The sequence below is a fragment of the Anguilla rostrata genome, chromosome 1 (genome assembly GCF_018555375.3).
Source record: "Anguilla rostrata isolate EN2019 chromosome 1, ASM1855537v3, whole genome shotgun sequence".
NCBI classification, from domain to species: domain Eukaryota; kingdom Metazoa; phylum Chordata; class Actinopteri; order Anguilliformes; family Anguillidae; genus Anguilla; species Anguilla rostrata.
The window spans coordinates 80192960-80213632 of record NC_057933.1 but is presented as its reverse complement, the minus strand read 5'-3'; the positions used below and the strand labels follow the sequence as shown (position 1 = coordinate 80213632).

The 20673-nt window shown below is 40.5% G+C and overlaps 1 protein-coding gene across 3 annotated transcripts in view; it reads left to right on the top strand.

Annotated features, from left to right (window-relative positions):
- The window catches only part of LOC135236964 (sialic acid-binding Ig-like lectin 10), a 47746-nt gene that overhangs the window by 26621 nt on the left and 452 nt on the right, over positions 1–20673 (top strand). The window contains exons 1-7 of one of the 3 annotated variants that reach the window (XM_064303628.1): positions 7049–7243; positions 15292–15341; positions 15672–16040; positions 16351–16662; positions 17264–17560; positions 19702–19795; positions 20345–20396. In XM_064303628.1, the coding sequence (XP_064159698.1) occupies positions 7191–7243; positions 15292–15341; positions 15672–16040; positions 16351–16662; positions 17264–17560; positions 19702–19795; positions 20345–20396 (1227 nt within the window). In that variant the 5' untranslated portion in view covers positions 7049–7190. Of the gene's footprint in view, positions 1–539; positions 810–898; positions 1196–7048; positions 7244–15291; positions 15342–15671; positions 16041–16350; positions 16663–17263; positions 17561–19701; positions 19796–20344; positions 20397–20673 lie in introns of those variants that run through there. The other 2 variants (XM_064303637.1, XM_064303621.1) reach the window with 2 other exon arrangements.

The window sequence follows — 20673 nt, the reverse complement described above, 5'->3', positions numbered from 1 at the left end:
CTCTGTGAGTTTGAGCTGTTCTGCTGCAGCACCCTGTCCTGAACTCCCCCCAAATCTGACATGGACCCCCAGGCTGAGTGACAGTGTGGATCAACTGCAAGAGAATGAGGATCGAACCAAATCTGTGTCTTCTGTTCTGACCTTCACTGCTTCCCACCTGCACCATGGGCAGAACATCACCTGCAGGGCACTTCACACACTGCAACAAAGAGACACAATGAAGACATCTGAAGCCAGTCTGTCTCTCAGAGTTCTATGTAAGAGAGACTTTGACTAAGCTAAACTGATATCTTTCATAATAATATATAATATAATATGAAAATTTATTTTTTTGATTTTTTCATTTATTTAATTTATGACATATCAGATGTAAATAACAGAATAAACAGCATGTAAATATCATGACCAATCTTGAATCATCTAGAGTTTATGTAGTTTAGCACCTTTCAGGATTTCAATATTAATCAGTTCCACAAAAAAGGGATTTTCATAATTAATTGATCAAAAGTTTTCATACTTTAAAATATATTTTTTCTTAGATCCTCCTAAGAACACCTCGGTGTCAGTCAGTCCCTCTGGATCAGTGTTAGTGGGCAGCTCTGTGACTCTGACCTGCAGCAGTAATGCCAACCCAGCAGTGCAGAACTACACCTGGTATAAAGTGAATGGGACAGAGATGCACACTGTAGGAACTGGACAGAATCTCACCTTCAATGTGACTGAGTCCAGTGGCAGTAAACAATACTACTGTGAAGCACAGAATGAACATGGCAAGGAGAACTCAACAACTGTACAGCTGAATGTGATATGTATGTTCAGTGCATTTATTGTATAATCGCATTCATCATATTTATATGAGTGTAACTATGATATTAGTAACTGTGGATCCTGTTTCCAGACATGCCTCAGATCTCTGGCTCTGGGAGCTGCAGCAGAACTACAGCAGAGATCAGCTGCTCCTGTGAGAGCCGTGGGAATCCCTCTCCCAGCATGGAGTGGCATGTGTCTGGACTGCGGGTCACTAACTCTACTGAGAGAGTCATCAGGGAGGAGCAGCTGGGGAACACAGGCCTGAGGAGCTCCCTCACCATGCACCAATCACAGGGAGACACGCCCACTCTCCTCTGCATCAGCACCAACACTCTAGGCAACTCCAGCCTCCAGCTCCACCTCCCATCTCCACAGCAACCCTCAGGTAAATGGGTGTAAAATTAATTTCTTTATGTTATCTATCATGTACTAACATAAAGAGGTACACATTTTGAAGCATTTACTTAAGGGTACAAATTCAATGTGGACTTCTGCCCTTTTAAAATGACTCGTAGGTCACCATACCAACTCACATGACCAGGTTACTCAGTAAAAACAAAAACAACCAGCATGACATCACAAAAAATAAACCAACAGTCTTTATAATAACAATCACTGTCACGCAGGAATAAAACGTCAAAACTTTTTTAAATAACAAGATGCATTTAAATAATATGATGTCAAAGTATTTTATCTTTTAATCAACTTGGTCAAAATATATGCTGGACTATGGGATACCCCCTTTGATATGAAGCCTACATTGTTGCTGGCTCGATCATTTCTACTGTCTATCACTGAAATATTTCAAAATATTATAAAATTGTATTTGTATTATAATGTTTTTTTTAAAAGTGTCTAAATAATACTAGAAAAATGATTTGGTTTCCCAGGATAGAATTCATTAAGGTATGTATTTTTTAATTGCTATTTGGGAAAGTATTTGGTTTTAAAGAATTTAAATAAATCAAATACAAAGTAATTCATTAGTAAATGTATGTGAAAATACTTGAAATATGTATTTAACTACATTTTCAAATACAAATACGAATACAGATTCGTACCAGGTCTGGTGTGCAGTGGTCCAAGATGATTCAATCCTCGATTGACTGATGAAATCGTAATTCATGTTTGCGAAATATAAGCCCAAATTTAAATAATGTGATAATATTGTATGATACATGTCAAATTACCCTGGATTGTGGCTTAAGTGACATAGGCAAAACAGGTCATTCAGGTAATCCATTGGGGTGTGTGGGGGGTGGGGTGGGGGGAGGGGGGGTGTTGATAGACGAAAGCACCTGCTGCAGTAGGGCACTTAAAGGACAGAAACCCTGGCGTCACACCCGTCAGTGAGGAGAATGGATGATGGCACTCTTTAGATCCAACATGTAATGTCATATGTACCAGGGGCCAAGCATACTTCTTTGGCGTGCAATCTATTTTTTCCAAATGACTAGCTCAACATGATCTATCAGGGGGATCCCCCAAGGAGCCGCTGTTGTCCATGAGGGGCAGGGCATGTCAGACCACAGAATCATTGACATGCAAATTCCTTACGAACTACCAGTAAATTGCTCACATCAGTTACTCGGACTGGATGCTACAAGCCCGTAGTATTGAAATTGCAAACTGACTGTAGCTTTTCACTATGTCCTGCCTACACTCAAAAAATACATGGTTTGACAGTGGCTGCACGCAATAGTATTAAGTACGTTGTGACTAACTACTTAAGTTTAAGACGTCACATTTTTACTCAGTGAAATGTACAGTGTTAAACATTCAACATTTTACTGTGTAACTATTAAGTAAAGGACCAGATTTATCAGTCACCACCGCAATTGCCCTGCTCCATATACAGAAAAACATATGTGTAAATGAATAGAATTATAAGAGCGCAAACAAGCTTTACAACCATTTTTTTATTTTTATTGATGCATACAAAATGAGTTTAGTGCCCCTGTAATCAGTTTTGACCCTGCAAACAAGCCCAGCTAGCACACATTGTCTTGCGCTAGTATGTGTGCTTACTGGGAACTGGAAAAAAACTGCTAAAACCCACATTGTTATCATAAATGCATTTATGAGCGATTTACTATCAAATGTGTTCGGCTCACGTTTGAGAAATGTGATTGCGTGAATAAATGGCTTTTTTTTTGTCTGAAGTGTATTTCTCATTATCTAACTGAACTGTCCTTTATTCAGGTTTCAGGATTTACTTACTGCTGATTGGTGCAGCTGCTGCTGCTGGTGCCATGGCGATTATATACCTCATCACGAAGGCCATTCAAAAGCAGGGGTAGGTAACTCCATTCCTGTAGGGCCGGTGTGTGTGCAGGTTTTTCATTGTCACCGATTGCACTGGCCAAACTGACTTGCGATTTGTAGGGGTGGGGTGAAGGGGCGTGGTTTCTGAATTATGTGTTGGTCAGCTGATCTGAAGCACAGATAATTATTGTGTGTTGTGGTGTCTGTGATGTCTCCTTACTCCCAAAAAAAAACATGAGCTCCACCAATCACAGAGTGTGTTGATAACAAGAAACAGAACAACACCAACAGAGATTGGTTCTTTGGTTTTTTCATCATTCATTCTCCCTGAGCTGAAGCAGGGAGGCTGCAAACCACTCCTATTCGACAGGTTTCAATTGGCTGATAGTTTGCTAAAGTGCGCCCTCTTGTGATGCTGAAGCACAATTACAACTTCCAATATAAAGAAATATAAAAACAAAGAATTATAGCTTAAAAAACTTAAGCTTAAAATGCTAAACTGATCTCCATGGTGATTATAATGTGAGTGGGGCTTGCGCTGTATGTCAGCAGTGACGTTCCCTGTTGTTTTTAGGAAAAAGAGAGACAGCCAGTGTTCTGATAGTAGAATGAAGGACACAAAGGGGGTGAGTCTGAGGCCTGTGTTACACACACATGAACACACACACGCACACACACACATACACACACCCACATGCATGCACACACACATGCACACACACACATACACACACACCCACATGCATGCACACACACATGCACACACACGCACATACACACACACACACACATGCACACACATGCATGCACATGCACACACACACACGCACACACACACACACACACATGCACACGCACACACACACACACGCACATATACACACACACGCACACACATGCACACACACGCACATACACACACACACACACACACAAGCACACACACACGCATGCACATGCACACACACACACACGCACACACACATGTACACACGCACGCACACGCCTAAACAATCACTTTGTTGAGACTTTTATCAGAGAGGAAAACAGTATGCCTGCATTCAAATGCCTGGAGGCATATTCAATAGTCGTAATGAGTTAGGGCCAAATTCAGACCTGCACTTAAGTGTATTATCTGCTCAAGTATCTCCCTCTAAATGACAAGTCTGAACTTTGCAAAATCTTGCCAGAAGATCCCAGATAAGAGCAGTTCAGAAATGCAAACTAAACACGCTTGCTTTGCAGAGTCCTCCTCCCCCAGCAGCAGCAGAAGAAGAACCCGTCTACGCCAACCACACCGTGGCAACCGCCCAGCAAAGGGACCCACAGCTGGGAGGGACAGACCCACAGACACCGCCCCGGGCAGAGGGCCAAAACAGGGCGGAGCTGGAAGCCATGCACTACGCCTCGATCAAGCACTCCCCCCGGCCCGTGGAGACACAGGGCCAGGATGCCTGTGATGGGGCTGCAGGCCGAGGGGCCGACGTGGTCTATTCACAGGTGGCACTGAAGAGCAAAACCAAGAAAGGGAAGAACAAGGATTGGGAGAGGCAGTGGGATATTTAAGGGGAGGGGAGGGGCAGTGTAGTATAATGGGCAAGGAGCTGGTTTTGTAACCTAAAGGTTGCAGGTTCGATTCCCACATTGTACACTGTACCCTTGAGCAAGGTACTTAACCTGCATTTCTTCAGTATATATTCTGCTGTATAAATGGATGCAATGTAACTGCTATGTAAAAAGTTGTGTAAGTCACTCTGGATAAGAATGTCTGCACATTTTGTGTGCGGAGGAACAGCCATTGCTCATATGGGAAATTGAGGTAAGCCTCGAAAAAGGAATTTGGGTCATGTTTTAAGGGTTTTCTGTGAGGATTCAAGTTGCACCCCCTCCTGCTGGTCGCCAGGGGGGCGACATAATCATCATGAGCTCTGATTATGTGTTCACCTGTTTGCAATTTGGGAGCTTATTGGTTGTAACATTTATTTTGTCTTAGTTACTTTGCTCCTCCTTCAGTCTTGAGCCTTCAAGCCTGCTGTTTCGTGCTGGCCTTTGATCTAGTGCCCTCTGAGAGTAATACGGAGTGTAGGACGGAGTGTAGCACAGTGGGTAAGGAACTAGACTTGTAACCAAAAGGTTGCAGGTTCGATTCCCGGGTAAGGACACTGCCGTTGTACTCTTGAGCAAGGTACTTAACCTGCATTGCTTTGGTATATATCCAGCTGTATAAATGGATACAATGTAAAAATGCTATGTAAAAGTTGTGTAAGTCGCTCTGGATAAGAGCGTCTGCGAAATGCCTGTAATGTAATACATTGCCTTAAGTATATTTTTGTTTTGAGCTCCCTGTTTTCTGGATGATTTTACATTTTTTACATTTTACATCCTGGTTTTACTTAATATAGAAATATATTACTATATATAAAATATATATATATATACTATATACTAAATACTGTATAAAAAATATAGTTCTCCAAGTTGCGCCGTGGGTCTGGACGGTTTCGTGCTTGTTTCTTTAGATGCCATTAAAACAATTATACGTACTGTGTGAAAAAAAGCATGTAAATCAGGATAAAAATAAAAATAAACTTGAATGACCTGAATGTGCAAAAACGTAATGTATTTTTGTCTCCATACTGCGGCCAGACACGTAGAAATGTGCAGAATGTGCTCTGAAAGTTATCAGAGCCAGAATGCACTGTTTAAGGCTTGAATAATTTTCACATGGATGGTCTTACCCTGTAGGAAGGAAGGAAGCATTGACCCATTATCCGCTGTGCATGCTCAGGCGGTTGTAAAAGTTTTGGCTTCCTGTTTTTGATCAGCGTTTCTCAGCGTTAGGAACCCAATGTGTTTGCTGGTTTTTGTTCCAACCATAGTAATGAGCCCTGTGTTGTAACAAGCTGATGAACGTTCTTAATTAATTAGAGACTGATTTCCTTAATTAGACTTGTTGGCACTATTTTCCTGAATAAATGGCACGCAGCTCATCGGTGGTGCATCACACAGGTGCACTAGGCCTTGCTGCTGAATTTGGATATTTTCGCGGCCGGAGGCAAAGAGCGCACAGCTCACCGCGCACGGCACAGGTGGAAAACGGGCTGGATAGTGCTGAATAAATCATCAGTGGGTGTGTTGCAGCTGGATTCAATCACAGCCAATCAAATGATGTCTTTACATTCCCTTGAATGTCGCAGCCTTATGTTCCACAGGGAACGAAGAGGATTAAGTAAGTAAGTGAGTGAGTAACTTGGCAAGAAGTCAGTTTTAACAGTCAGGGGGCATGTGAGTCCTACATCTTAGTCTGGGATCCGACATTTCATCGCTGGTGTTTTTTGGTTTTTGAATTTTAGCCTTGGCACGTTCTGGGATTACTTTGGGAAAAACATGCTGTGGTTTTTATTCATTCATTTCTTGTGTGACTGTGACCTGCGTGTGTGTGTGTGTGTGTGTGTGTCTGTGTACATGCTGTGTAACAAATATTAATCAAAACACAATAAGAACTAAACTATTTTAATCAGAATAAATACATGAGAACAGGTGCTTCGTTGAGGATACATTAACAAAACATCTTTCTGATGCCTTTTATTCAAAGGCACTGAGCATGCAGAATAACTTCCTCTGTGTATCAAATAGCACTTTGTGACAGGAGGGGAAATATTTGAGGGTTTTATTCAAATTCTCTTCGCAGTGTTTCCATAGTGATCGTGGATGTCTGATTGGTTAAGAGTGTTATATTGCCCTTTGTGCAGTAGCTCCTCTTTTGTCCATTCTCTATTGGGCGTTTCTCTGATGACTGTTTGTGTTTTGGGCAGTAATGCTAATTTGCGTATTGTACTTTAACTGAAAATGCAGATTCTTTTACTGTGTTATTGCTTCAAAATAGCTTCATTATCAGGGCAAAAATTGCAATGCAATTGATTGCTTGTATTATTGTCGTATTACAGAGGAAAAAGTTGAATTTCAGTAGTTGCTTCATAAAAGTGTGGGTATGTTGTTCACCTGTTCTGTGGAAGTTAATGAGAAATATTCACAGCCTCCTGTTCCGAGCATATTTCACAAAAAGCCACATATGAGAAGTTCCTCTTTTGTGTGCATTTATACTAGTGTTCCGCATGCTGTGGGTCAGTGTGCAGTGGAGACAGACTGGATATTCTTCTGTTCTACTGTAAGTACATTTCCACCTGTGTAGCGCTTGGTTTAATCAAACTACAGATTATCTTCATGCTTACACTTTTATTAAAATTTAGTTAAAAAGAACTGTGCTGTTTGTAATGAAAGCGTCTCAGGAAACATTGTGGTGGTCCCTGATTTAAATTTTTTTGCCTAAAGATAGAGAAATTACAGTTTTTAGTATAAACATTTGTTTACACTCACTGTCTATACTTACTGTTTGAGTATAAACAATGTCACAGTTATTGATGTATTTTCTGAGAAATTGCAGCTCTTACATGCATGAGAGAATACACATTATATTCACTGAAATAAGACTACAATATTAATAAGCCTTTTTGCCATTTTAATCCAAAGTCACTTTGCCATATCAAATGGAGTCGCAAGGAACTAGATCACATTTGAGTCAACAATTACATGACTTACAACCTACACAGGGCCGGTATATGCGTTCTGTCACACTCTGCCTGGGGTGGATATGGGGAACTTATTGTGGAGGCAATCTGCCCATTTGAGACTGCTGCTCTGCTATGGAATCTGATTTGTGTAAAAAGTTTTTTTTTTTGTTTTTTTTAAACATAATTTTCACATGCATTTTTTTCTGATGTATCAAAGTATCAAGCAAAGCATTTTGTATTGCGAGAAAAGAAATACATTTAGCAAAGAGAAATACTTACTTCAAGAGTAAAACTTTTAATTTTGGATCATTTTTTTGTGCCTGTGCAAACTATATAATGTTTGTTTGATGCTTTGGACCTAGTTCTGAAAAGGACATAAATACCTCAGTACCATCCTCATCAGAAAGCTTTATTTAAATAAAAAGACAAAAGCAGTCACCAAAAAAAGACAGCAACCTCAGTACTTCCTCTAAATTAAAGGAACTTCTTAAATTAAAGGAAAGCTGATGTCATGGGGAACAAGTTGGTGTCATTGGTGGTGGGGTGCTGACTAAGGATCTTGATACCTGTGGGTCAGCGCCAAGCCAGATACAAAGATACGGGGAGAGTGAGATTTTGGGTGGGACAACTGTTTATTCAAGGCACAGATTGTGCCATAGTTTACAGGCCTGCATTGCTTAGTGGTTCATTTTACACTCAATACCGTTGACTCAATTGTCTCCGTTTAATTTTATGCACATGCCCAATTACAGTATGTGCTTCTGGTCAAGAGGTTAATATCAGACACAGAGGTCACATTAACACAGGATTCTGGATATTTTACAGATCAATGCAGGGCATAAGTACGCTGCGTTCTATACATGCAGATATTGGTCTGACAGTTGTGTTGTTTATTGATCATTGGGATGGCAGGTATGCCATCCCGCCAAGTTACGCCTTGGCGGGGGCATGCCCCATACCTATACAGCACCGAGAGTTTGGCACTTTTCAGGGTTCCCCACAGAAATAACCACAACAGCCACAGACACTCAGCCCTTAAAAACATTAAATTCTGTACATTCTGACCCCATTTCAACAAACAGAACTCATAAACAACTTCACATGTCCACACAATAAAGCCGCAAACTAAGGGGATTTTGCGTTTTCTCCTTCTTCTTCTTCTCTTTCTTCTTCTCATTCTTATTTTTCCTGCCGCCTTTCCCACTAACAACATGTCTCCCCATTGGACATTTCACTGACACCAGCCAAATCTTCACCTACACGACCCAATCAAAAACGCGCATACACACGCAAAATACCCATACCTTTTTACTCTGAAACATTTCCAGGTTAAATAGCTAGTCTGCCTGTGGCCTAGTGGGCAAGGTTACAGTCTTGAGAACACGGGGTCGTAGGTTGAAGCCTAGCTAGGGACATGTTTCTTTAACCGGCTTCGACCCTCACAAATTATTGTCTACTACTTATCAATTATTGCTTTTGCACCATATCTACCCGCCGTTCACCGTTCAGTTATTAACCGGCTACAATATTGCTAAGTCATATGGATTCAACGGGAGCTCTTCTGTGCTTACTGGCCTGTGTTCTTTAAAGGAGTACCATGGTGGTTGAACGTGACACTTCCCAGTTGTCTTCAGGCAACAACAAAACAAATGTGCATAATTTTTTTATTCTTCAGTCATTTCAATGTACTTTAAAGGAGTACCATGGTGGTTGAACGTGACACTTCCCAGTTGTCTTCAGGCAACAACAAAACAAATGTGCATAATTTTTTATTCTTCATCCATTTCAATGTACTTTAAAACGTATTTTTCTAAGCCTAAATTTCCCACGATAAAAATTCACCCGAACCGTCTGGGCGTGGTAATGAGAACTGTCAGTTAGCTATGATTGACAGACCGTGCCCCGTTTCCATAGCTACCCCCATGATACGCGCTCTCTTTGGGAGACTGAATTTTCACAAGCTAGCTAGCTTAGTAGGGCTAGTATATCAAGTATCGGTAGATAGCTAAGGTAAGGACGTTGACTTATATCCAATTATAATTTTTGATATCTAGCTAGCCAAGTTAAGATAAAAGCACAACTATAACGTCCTCATAAAAGCAAACTAGCAAGCTAACGTTATCGATAACATTGTCTTATGAAAGCAAACCTCCAGCTAGCTAACGTTAGCTAGCTAGCTAAATGAATATAACCAGAAATAATCTAAAGGCACTCTAATTTAAGTGAACCTAACGTTAGTCAAATATTTGCATTGTCAGAACAGCAGGACGGTGTGTGCTGTCAGATTTCTTTACGGGGTGTGGAAATGGGAGTAGTTACTGTATTAGTGACGTAGCAAAATGACAACTTTCTCAACCGGTTGAAAATAGGACGATGAATTTAAAACGCATATTTCTCCAAAAATACAGAACGGACATATTTAATACTTTGCTCATTGTGTTTCTTCAATGCCTCTTGTGCAAATAGCACATAAAACCGAGAAAGTGTGAAAATCACCATGGTACTCCTTTAAAACGTATTTTTCTAAGCCTAAATTTCCCACTATAAAATTCACCCGAACCGTCTGGGCGTGGTAATGAGAATGTCAGTTAGCTATGATTGACAGACCGTTCCCCGTTACCATAGCTACCCCCATGATACGCACTCTCTTTGGGAGACTGAATTTTCACAAGCTAGCTAGCTTAGTTGTTATACAAGTATCGATAGATAGCTAAGGTAAGGACGTTGACTTGTATCCAGTTACAATTTTTGCTATCTAGCTAGCCAAGTTAAGATAAAAGCACAACTATAACGTCCTCATAAAAGCGAACTAGCAAGCTAACGTTATCGATAACATTGCCTTATGAAAGCAAACCTCCTAGCTAGCTAACGTTAGCTAGCTAGCTAAATGAATATAACCAGAAATAATCTAAAGGAACTCTAATTTAAGTGAACCTAACGTTAGTCAAATATTTGCATTGTCTGAACAGCAGGACGGTGTGTCCTGTCAGATTTCTTTACGGGGCGTGGAAATAGGAGTGGTTACTGTATTCGTGACGTAGAAAAATGACAACTTTCTCAACCGGTTGAAAATGGGACGATGAATTTAAAACGCACATTTCTCCAAAAATACAGAATGGACATATTTAATACTTTGCTCATTGTGTTTCTTCAATGCCTCTTGTGCAAACAGCACATAAAACAGAGAAAGTGTGAAAATCACCATGGTACTCCTTTAAAACCACCGGCAGGTTTGCTAATGATATTTCACGCATTGCATAGCTATGGCATGGTGCTGCACTAACGAAGTCACAGACTGGTAAACCTCCGGTTTAAGGCTTGAATCACGACTCGCCCTCAGGCAGACCATTTCCTCTTTTACACGAACGTTTTCTTACGGTTATATTTCCTTTACCAAAACTCACTCACGGCCACCCATATGCATTTCATGACGGCAAATGTATTCCTTTTATTAAAAAGTTACACCAGTTCACCGCTGTCCCATTTCTACTAACTATATTTCTTCACTTGGCTACCGTACAAAACCTTCTTATCAGCAAACGCCACGTTCGTACATTCATGTTACCTCGCCCTGTTCTCTATCTAGCCACATAGGCTACAAACAATTACTACATATGTATGTTCTGCAACTCCGCAATCTAAACAGCTAGTCTGCCTGTGGCCTAGTGGGCAAGGTTACAGTCTTGGGAACACGGGGTCGTAGGTTCAAGCCCAGCCAGGAACACGTTTTCCTTAACCTGCTTCGACCCTCCCTAATTATTGTCTACTACTTATCAATTATTGCTTTTGCACCATATCTACCCGCCGTTCACCGTTCAGTTATTAACCGGCTACAATATTGCTAAGCCATATGCATTATGACTTACCGTCTGTACGTTCAGTTATTAACCGGCTACAATATTGCTAAGCCATATGGATTCTACGGGAGCTCTTCTGTGCTAACTGGCCTGTGTTCTTCTTTAAAACCACCGGCAGGTTTGCTAATGATATTTCACGCATTGCATAGCTATGTCATGGTGCTGCACTAACGAAGTCACGGACTCTGGTTTAAGGCTTGAATTCCGACTCGCCCTCAGGCAGATCATTCCCTCTTTTACACTAACATTTTCTTACGCTTATATTTGCTTCACCAAAACTCACTCATGGCCACCCATATGCATTTCATGACGCAAATGTATTCCTTTTATTAAAAAGTTACACCAGTTCACCACTGTGCCATTTCCACTAACTATATTTCTTCACTTGGCTACCGTACAAAACCTTCATATCAGCAAACGCCACGTTTCTACATTCATGTTACCTCGCCCTGTTCTCTATCTAGCCACATATGCTACAAACAATTACTACGTATGTACGTTCTGCAACTCCGCATTAAAACATTACATTTAAAATCATGATTCACTCATAAGTATAACTAGCCTACTAGCACTGAACATGAGGAAAACACATTCGTGCAATAGATTGCACACGTTATTTAATCCTCCACTTCAACAATGAACATTAAATACAGACTGTTATATATACCGTTTGATAAGGAAACTAAGCTCGCTCATGGTCACTTCATTTACTTCGCACTATAGTCTGTGATCATGTCAACCTTCACCTACATGCCCATTCTGCTAAAAAAAAAAACATGTTGTTTCAACTAGGCAATTTCATCATTTCGCCTAATTTATCTCACACTTGTTCTTTTCTCATATGCAAAGCCTGCTGGGACATATGCGTCTGCTCCTATTCTCCACTATCAACTTTTCCGGTTCTAGCTTAACAAAACAGCAAAGAGGATTCCTACCTGCAGATAAGCCTATCAAAATGCCTTATAAACCTTACAAACACTAAAAGTGCATCTTCACGAAATAACAGACAACGGAGCAGGACAGAAGGGTAGGCTACACAAGTTGCGACCTAGGCAGCTCTAATTCTACGGGCTTGCTGATTCTTTTGTCAATCAAGGCTCGTTGGATGCCCGTCAAATCCGTGAGTAGCCTACATAGCTACACCCTGCCATATTAAACCTTTTCTGATGCGTTTACAATTACGCCACCGCACCATTTGTCACAGCCACTGTTTTACATATATAGCAAACCGAAACTGCTAAACGTACACGCTCTTCAGACTGTACAAATTCACACAATGATAGCCATAATTCACAACCGTTTCTTGCAGGGTCACTTCGCATTTCTCACTCTCGTAATAAAACGCTTTGCAAAAAGAAATGATATCTCATAAAAAACACGTTTTCAACGTACAAAAATGCCAAGTTACTCAAAAGTATTGATATCAAAATGACGCCAAGTTACGGTACTACAAACAATATACGCTATCTTGCCTCACCGAAATTTAATAACATGTATTCCAAAGCAATGCTACCCAATATTTCCTCAATTCTTTGAAGTCACTTGGCCCTGTGTTTTGTAATCTTACCATATTACAATGTCATGCAAACGTTGTGTCAGATCAAAGTGTCAAATATTTCGTATTGCCTCATGGAACACATGGAAATTCATGTAGAAAACTGCTGGTCAGTCACTACAGGAAGCATATTTCTCCAGAAAACATATGTTTATACTTGCTTCTGAACTGAATTTGACTAAATGTACAAGTGATTGTATATTTGCAACGTACAATAAATACATGTAAAACACACATTGTACATACATACATAGAGAACTTCTTTATCCCCATGGGGACATTTCCCTCGCAGCATGTTACATTCACATTTACGAACAGACATTTATACCAAGAAACATACTATCATTCACGCAACAGAAAGGCTGGGCACCAAAATACATACATACCAATACAAATTGGACATATAGATGCCTATTCAATCAATTATGACTGTGAGAAAGCCATCCACACATATGTTTGCACACTTATATACACACAGGGCCAAGTGACTTCAAAGAATTGAGGAAATATTGTGTAGCATTGCTTTGGAATACATGTTATTAAATTTCGGTGAGGCAAGATAACCTATATTGTTTGTAGTACCGTAACTTGGCGTCATTTTGATATCAATACTTTTGAGTAACTTGGCATTTTTGTACGTTGAAAACGTGTTTTTTATGAGATAATATTTACACAGCCGTTGGTTGCATTGCAGGATTCAAAGAGAAAGGGTTTAATTTGAATAAGTGGAAGACGGCATGTCACACTCTGTCGCTAGCTTTTTAAAGATTTGTTTTCTGTGCGTGTCATCGTTGTACTGCGGCTAATTAAAACTCTGGAATATCAAAACAAGTTGCTGTGCGTGCTTTTATAAAACAAAAAAGGCTAAGAGCAGTGGAGGAAGCTACTGCAGTTATGACGGGACCCCTGCAAACACGTGCATGCACTGCACCATTAGGCCTCGGTATTTTACAGTAGACCCCAATGCGTTGGGTTGTACGACTTTGGGTTGGCGATTGGGAAAGTAGGTCATGGTAGGCATCAGAACCATGAACAGGCCTCAGCCTGGATAATGCTTGGCTGCAGGCTGGTCGAAATGTTAACAAACAGTCACTGAAACGAGCATCACAACTAGCTTGGCCTATAAAGTAGCTTGCTTTGGCATCAAACCAAAAAGCACAAACTACAAGCATAATTGGATACAGCGGTTAACTTGTAGTAGGCTAGGCTATGCTCAGGCCTACAATGCGTATGTTATTCATTTACAGACTTCCCAACCCCACAATTTTGCAATGCAAATAAAAATTATTTTATTTCTCACCTCTTGCCTAATTGAGGAGAACTGGATATATCATATGATATTCAGCAGCGTGTGAATATAATGTGCTAATATTCATTCAATAACGTCAATGTTGAAGCTATGCAGATGCGCTTTTAATAGTTATTTTACTTTCATTTTGGTTTTAAATTGCAATTGCAAAATACCATCAGCGGTGAGAAAATAATGAAATAATGAAGTATTCTCCTAATTCCCCTAATTCTCCTCATTCTTCTAATGAAGTGCTCCTGTGGGGGTTTAGGCCAGGGTTGTCTGTAAAGCGTATTGTGACAACTGCTGTAAAATACGCTATACAAATAAAATTTGATTGATTTGATTGAAGTAAATCACGATTGATGATATAGAATCTTCCTGAAGCTGTGCTTTGAGAAGAGTATGGTTGTGCTTGGATATCTTCCTCTTTTTGGGTTAGAAAGAAACAAAAGAGAAAGCCTTTTTATTGGATGTATTTTAGCATTTTCAGTATGTGCAGGGACAGACCACTAGAAGAGCTGCTTGGCAGATTTTCGTCATCTTTCGTTACAGTAAACTATACTTGCGTGTTCTGAGAACATCTCAAAAACTCAATGGAGGGTTGCACTGCATAGGATAGATTTTATTTTAGGGGATTTAGATTTGGCCCAGTGGAGCTGGACTATAGAAAACCAAAGAAGGAAGCCAATTCTTGAACAAAAGAAAACATTTTTAATTGAAATATGCATTCTCTTCTGCAGTCCCTTCCCATCAATTATATTCTGTACTGAGCTTTAAGATGTATTCAATAATTGTATCTATGGCAAGATGTGTGATTTATGGCAGTCTGTAGGGCAGCCTATGAAACATACAAATGATTAATAAAAACACATTTGATAAACTTGTGTAATGTTCCCCAGGGTGTAAGTACTGTCTCCTAACTTCAGTTCCTCTACTCCTCAGAGTCATGATTGAAGCAGAGAGGTTAATCCTCATTGGCTGCCTGCTGCAAGGTGGGTCATTAAAGGGGTGGGGTCTAACTCTACACTGCAGAAATGTACAGCGATCCAAAGGGATTACTGTAGATTATTATAGTATAAAAACATGTTTTTTACATATAGATTTCTAGATGGATATGCTTTATATTAATTATTATTGTGACTTTCAGTCAGTAAAACATTTGTTGTATTACAAATAAAAACATCCACACATAAAATGTACTGTTGTGAGGTATGTGAAGGTGCTGTGTGTTTGTGTGTGTGTGTGTGTGTGTGTGTGTATAATGCTGACCCAAATCCCTGTATAGCCCCTGTATTTACTGAGCTGTGTTGTGTGTGTTGTAGGTGCCCTGGGGAGAGAGTTTTCGATCCAGATGCCTCAGAGTATAGAAGCTCTGAGTGGATCCTGTGTGCTGATTCCCTGCGGATTTGATATAGAATCTAAATATGACAAAGATCTGACAGCTGCGGCTAAAGGACTGTGGAGAAAAAGGACTTATGGCGGTGACACGGTGTTTGATTCCAGCAGAACTGGGACAGCAACTGAACAGAATAAAATTAAAGGAAGATTAATTGGGCAACTGGAGATGAAGAACTGCACCACAATTCTGGACAACTTCCCTTTGTCTTACAGTGATGATTATTTCTTCAGATTGGAAGGCTCAAATGGACTCCTGTATAGTTTCTGTTCAGGTGTCAAGATTAAAGCACAAGGTACTGCATTTGCTGTTGTACAACTTTTTCACTGCGTGCCATTGTGTTTATGCTGGGACCCTATGCTTTTAAAATTAGGTAGCGGAGATAGAAATGCTGTCCTCTATGAGAAACACACATTGCATGCAAAATAGTAAAGAATGAAAATGACTTGTCTCTAGATTTCACATTGTAAATACTGATTTAACATTGTAAATACTGTGTTTGTCAGATGCTGTTGATGTGGTGGTTAGTGTGTGCTCTGAGAGCTGTGTGTCTCTCCAGTCCTAAGACAGACAGTAACCTGTCCTCATGTCTCCATGTTTCCTAGACTCTCCATCCAAACCTAAGATAACCACAGAGAGGGTGGAGGTGATGGAGGGGACCTCTGTGAGATTGAGCTGCTCTGCTGCAGCACCCTGTCCTGAATTCCCACCAAATCTGACATGGACCCCCAGGTTGAATGACAGTGTGGATCAACTGCAAGAGAATGAGGATCGAACCAAATCTGTGTCTTCTGTTCTGACCTTCATTGCTTCGCACCTCCACCATGGGCAGAAGATCACCTGCAAGGGACTTTACACACTGCAACAAGGAAACATTTCGAAGACATCTGAGACCAGTTTGATTCTTAGAGTTCTATGTAAGATTGTTGGAATTTATTTTCTTATGAATAAGTCATTTTATATCCAGCTGATTTTTTTTTAATCCAGTGAGCGGCAATTGTTATCGTTAGACTATAAATATTTTTCCTCATTGTGTTTCTCTGTTGTATGTCTTCGGGATAAGTGCCCGTGACATGTCCTTTGAAGGTGAAACATAATTATAGTACAATCAGTACAGATGCTTTAAAATGTAAACATATTTTCATATCTGCTTGACCCTCCTAAGAACACCTCGGTGTCAGTCAGTCCCTCTGATTTAGTGTTAGAGGGCAGCTCTGTGACTCTGACCTGCAGCAGTAATGCCAACCCAGCAGTGTAGAACTACACCTGGTATAAAGTGAATGGTACAGAGATGAACACTTTAGGAACTGGACAGAATCTCACCTTCAATGTGAGTGAGTCAAGTTGCAGTGAACAGTACTACTGTGAAGCACAGAATGAACATGGCAAGGAGAACTCAACAACTGTACAGCTGAATGTGATATGTATGTTCAGTGAATTTATTGTATAATTGCAATCATCATATTATTGTTATATGAGTGTAACTATGATATTGGTAACTGTGGATCCTGTGTTCAGACATGCCTCAGATCTCTGGCTCTGGGAGCTGCAGCAGAACTGCAGCAGAGATCAGCTGCTCCTGTGAGAGCCGTGGGAATCCCTCTCCCAGCATGGAGTGGCATGTGTCTGGACTGCGGGTCACTAACTCTACTGACAGAGTCATCAAGGAGGAGCAGCTGGGGAACACAGGCCTGAGGAGCTCCCTCACCATGCGCCAATCACAGGGAGACACGCCCACTCTCCTCTGCGTCAGCACCAACACTCTAGGCAACTCCAGCCTCCAGCTCCACGTCCCGTCTCCACAGAAACACTCGGGTAAATGGGTGTAAAATTAATTTCTTTATGTTATCTGTCATGTACTAACATACAGAGGTACACATTTTGAAGCATTTACTTCAGGGTACAAATTCAATGTGGACTTCTGTCCTTTTAAAATGACTTGTTGGTCACCATACCAAGTCACATGACCAGTTTTACACAGTAAAAACAAAAACAACCAGTATGACATCACACAAAATAAACCAACAGTCTTTATAATAACAATCACTGTCACGCAGGAATAAAACGTCAAAACTCTTTTAAATAACAAGATGCATTTAAATAATATGATGTCAAAGTATTTTATCTTTTAATCGCCTTGGTCAAAATGTATGCTGTCAAGGACTATGGGATACCCCCTTTGATATGAAGCCTACATTGTTGCTGGCTCGGTCATTCTACTGTCTATCACTGAAATATTTCAAAATATTATAAAATTGTATTTGTATTATAATGTTTTTTTTAAAGTGTCTAAATAATATTAGAAAAATGATTTGGTTTCCCAGGATAGAATTCATTAAGGTATGTATTTTTTAATTACTATTTGGGAAAGTATTTGGTTTTAAAGAATTTAAATAAATCAAATACAAAGTATTTCATTAGTAAATGTATTTGAAAATACATGAAATATGTATTTAACTACATTTTCAAATACAAGTACGAATACAAATTCGTACCAGGTCTGGTGTGCAGTGGTCCAAGATGATTCAATCCTCGATTGACTGATGAAATCGTAATTCATGTTTGCGAAATATAAGCCCAAATTTAAATAATGTGATAATATTGTACGTTACATGTCAAATTACCCTGGATTGTGACTTAAGTGACTTAGGCAAAACAGGTCATTCAGATAATCCATTGGGGTGTGTGGGGGGTCCGGGGGTTGAGGTGTTGATAGATGAAAGCACCTGCTGCAGTAGGGCACTTAAAGGACAGAAACCCTGGCGTCACACCAGTCAGTGAGGAGGGAGATTTCTCAGTAGTTTTTGGTGTTGAACTGTTAAACTGCTGGAATACTGAGTAGGCACTCCTTCAGACAGGTCTTGAAGCCACTTATTCTCCTCTGCTAAATACGTCCCATACGGCTATAACTCAGGGGTGACCAAGGCCCACACTTCTTTTTGGGGGGGGGGGGGGGGGTTGCCTAGGGCATGTCAGACCACAGAATCATTGACATGCAAATTCCTTACAAACTACCAGTAAATTGCTCACATCAGTTACTCGGACTGGACGCTACCAGCCCGTAGTATTGAAATTGCAAACTGACTGTAGCTTTTCACTATGTCCTGCCTACACTCAAAAAATACATCGTTTGACAGTGGCTGCACGCAATAGTATTAAGTACGTTGTGACTAACTACTTAAGTTTAAGACGTCACATATACTTAATTGCGTGCAACCACTAGCCATACGTTCATTAAGTAAATCCAACTTCTATTCTTTTTTTTCACTCAGTGAAATGTACAGTGCTAAACATTAAGCATTTCACTGTGTAAATATTAAGTAAAGGACCAGATTCATCATGTCACCACCGCAATTGCCCTGCTCCATATACAGAAAAACATATGTGTAAATGGGACGGAGTGTGGCAAAGTGGGTAAGGAACTGCGCTTGTAACCGAAAGGTCGCAGGTTCGATTCCCGGGTAAGGACACTGCCGTTGTACCCTTGAGCAAGGTACTTAACCTGCATTGCTTCAGTATATATCCAGCTGTATAAATGGATACAATGTAAAGTGCTATGTACAAAAGTTGTGTAAGTCGCTCTGGATAAGAGCGTCTGCTAAATGCCTGTAATGTAATGTAATGTAAATGAATAGAATTATAAGAGCGCAAACAAGCTTTACAACCATTTTTTTTATTTTTATTGATGCACACAAAATGAGTTTAGTGCCCCTGAAATCAGTTTTGACCCTGCAAACAAGCCCAGCTAGCACACATTGTCTTGCGCTAGTATGTGTGCTTACTGGGAACTGGAAAAAAACTGCTAAAACCCACATTGTTATCATAAATGCATTTATGAGCGATTTACTATCAAATGTGTTCGGCTCACGTTTGAGAAATGTGATTGCGTGAATAAATGTCTTTTTTTTTGTCTGAAGTGTATTTCTCATTATCTAACTGAACTTTCCCTTATTCAGGTTTCAGCATTACCTCACTGCTGATTGGTGCAGCTGCTGGTGCCGGTGCCATGGCGATAATATACCTCATCACGAAGGCCATTCAAAAGCAGGGGTAGGCAACTCCATTCCTGTAGGGCCGGTGTGTGTGCAGGTTATTCATTGTCACCGATTGCACTGGCCAAACTGACTTGTGATTTGTTGGGGCGGGGTGAAGGGGCGTGGTTTCTGAATGATGTGTTGGTCACCTGATCTGAAGCACAGATAATTATTGTGTGTTGTGGTGTCTGTGATGTCTCCTTACTCCCAAAAAAAAAAAAAACCATGAGCTCCACCAATCACAGAGTGTGTTGATAGCAAGAGACAGAACAACACCAACAGAGATTGGTTCTTTGGTTTTTTCACCATTCATTCTCCCTGAGCTGAAGCAGGGAGGCTGCAAACCACTCCTATTCGGCAGGTTTAGATTGGCTGATAGTTTGCTAAAGTGCGCCCTCTTGTGATGCTGAAGCACAATTACAACTTCCAATATAAAGAAATATAAAAACGAAGAATTATAGCTTAAAAAACCTAAGCTTAAAATGTAAAACTGATCTCCATGGTGATTATAATGTGAGTGGGGCATGCGCTGTGTGTCAGCAGTGACGTTCCCTGTTGTTTTTAGGAAAAAGAGAGACAGCCAGTGTTCTGGTAGTAGAATGAAGGACACAAAGAGGGTGAGTCTGAGGCCTGTGTTACACACACATGAACACACACAGCACACACACACACACACACACACACACATGCACATACACGCACACACACACATGCAGACACACACACGCACACGCACACGCACACACACGCATGCACACACAAACGCGCACACACACACACACACACACATGCACACGCACACACACATGTACACACGCACGCACACGCCTAAACAATTACTTTGTTGAGACTTTTATCAGAGAGGAAAACAGTATGCCTGCATTCAAATGCCTG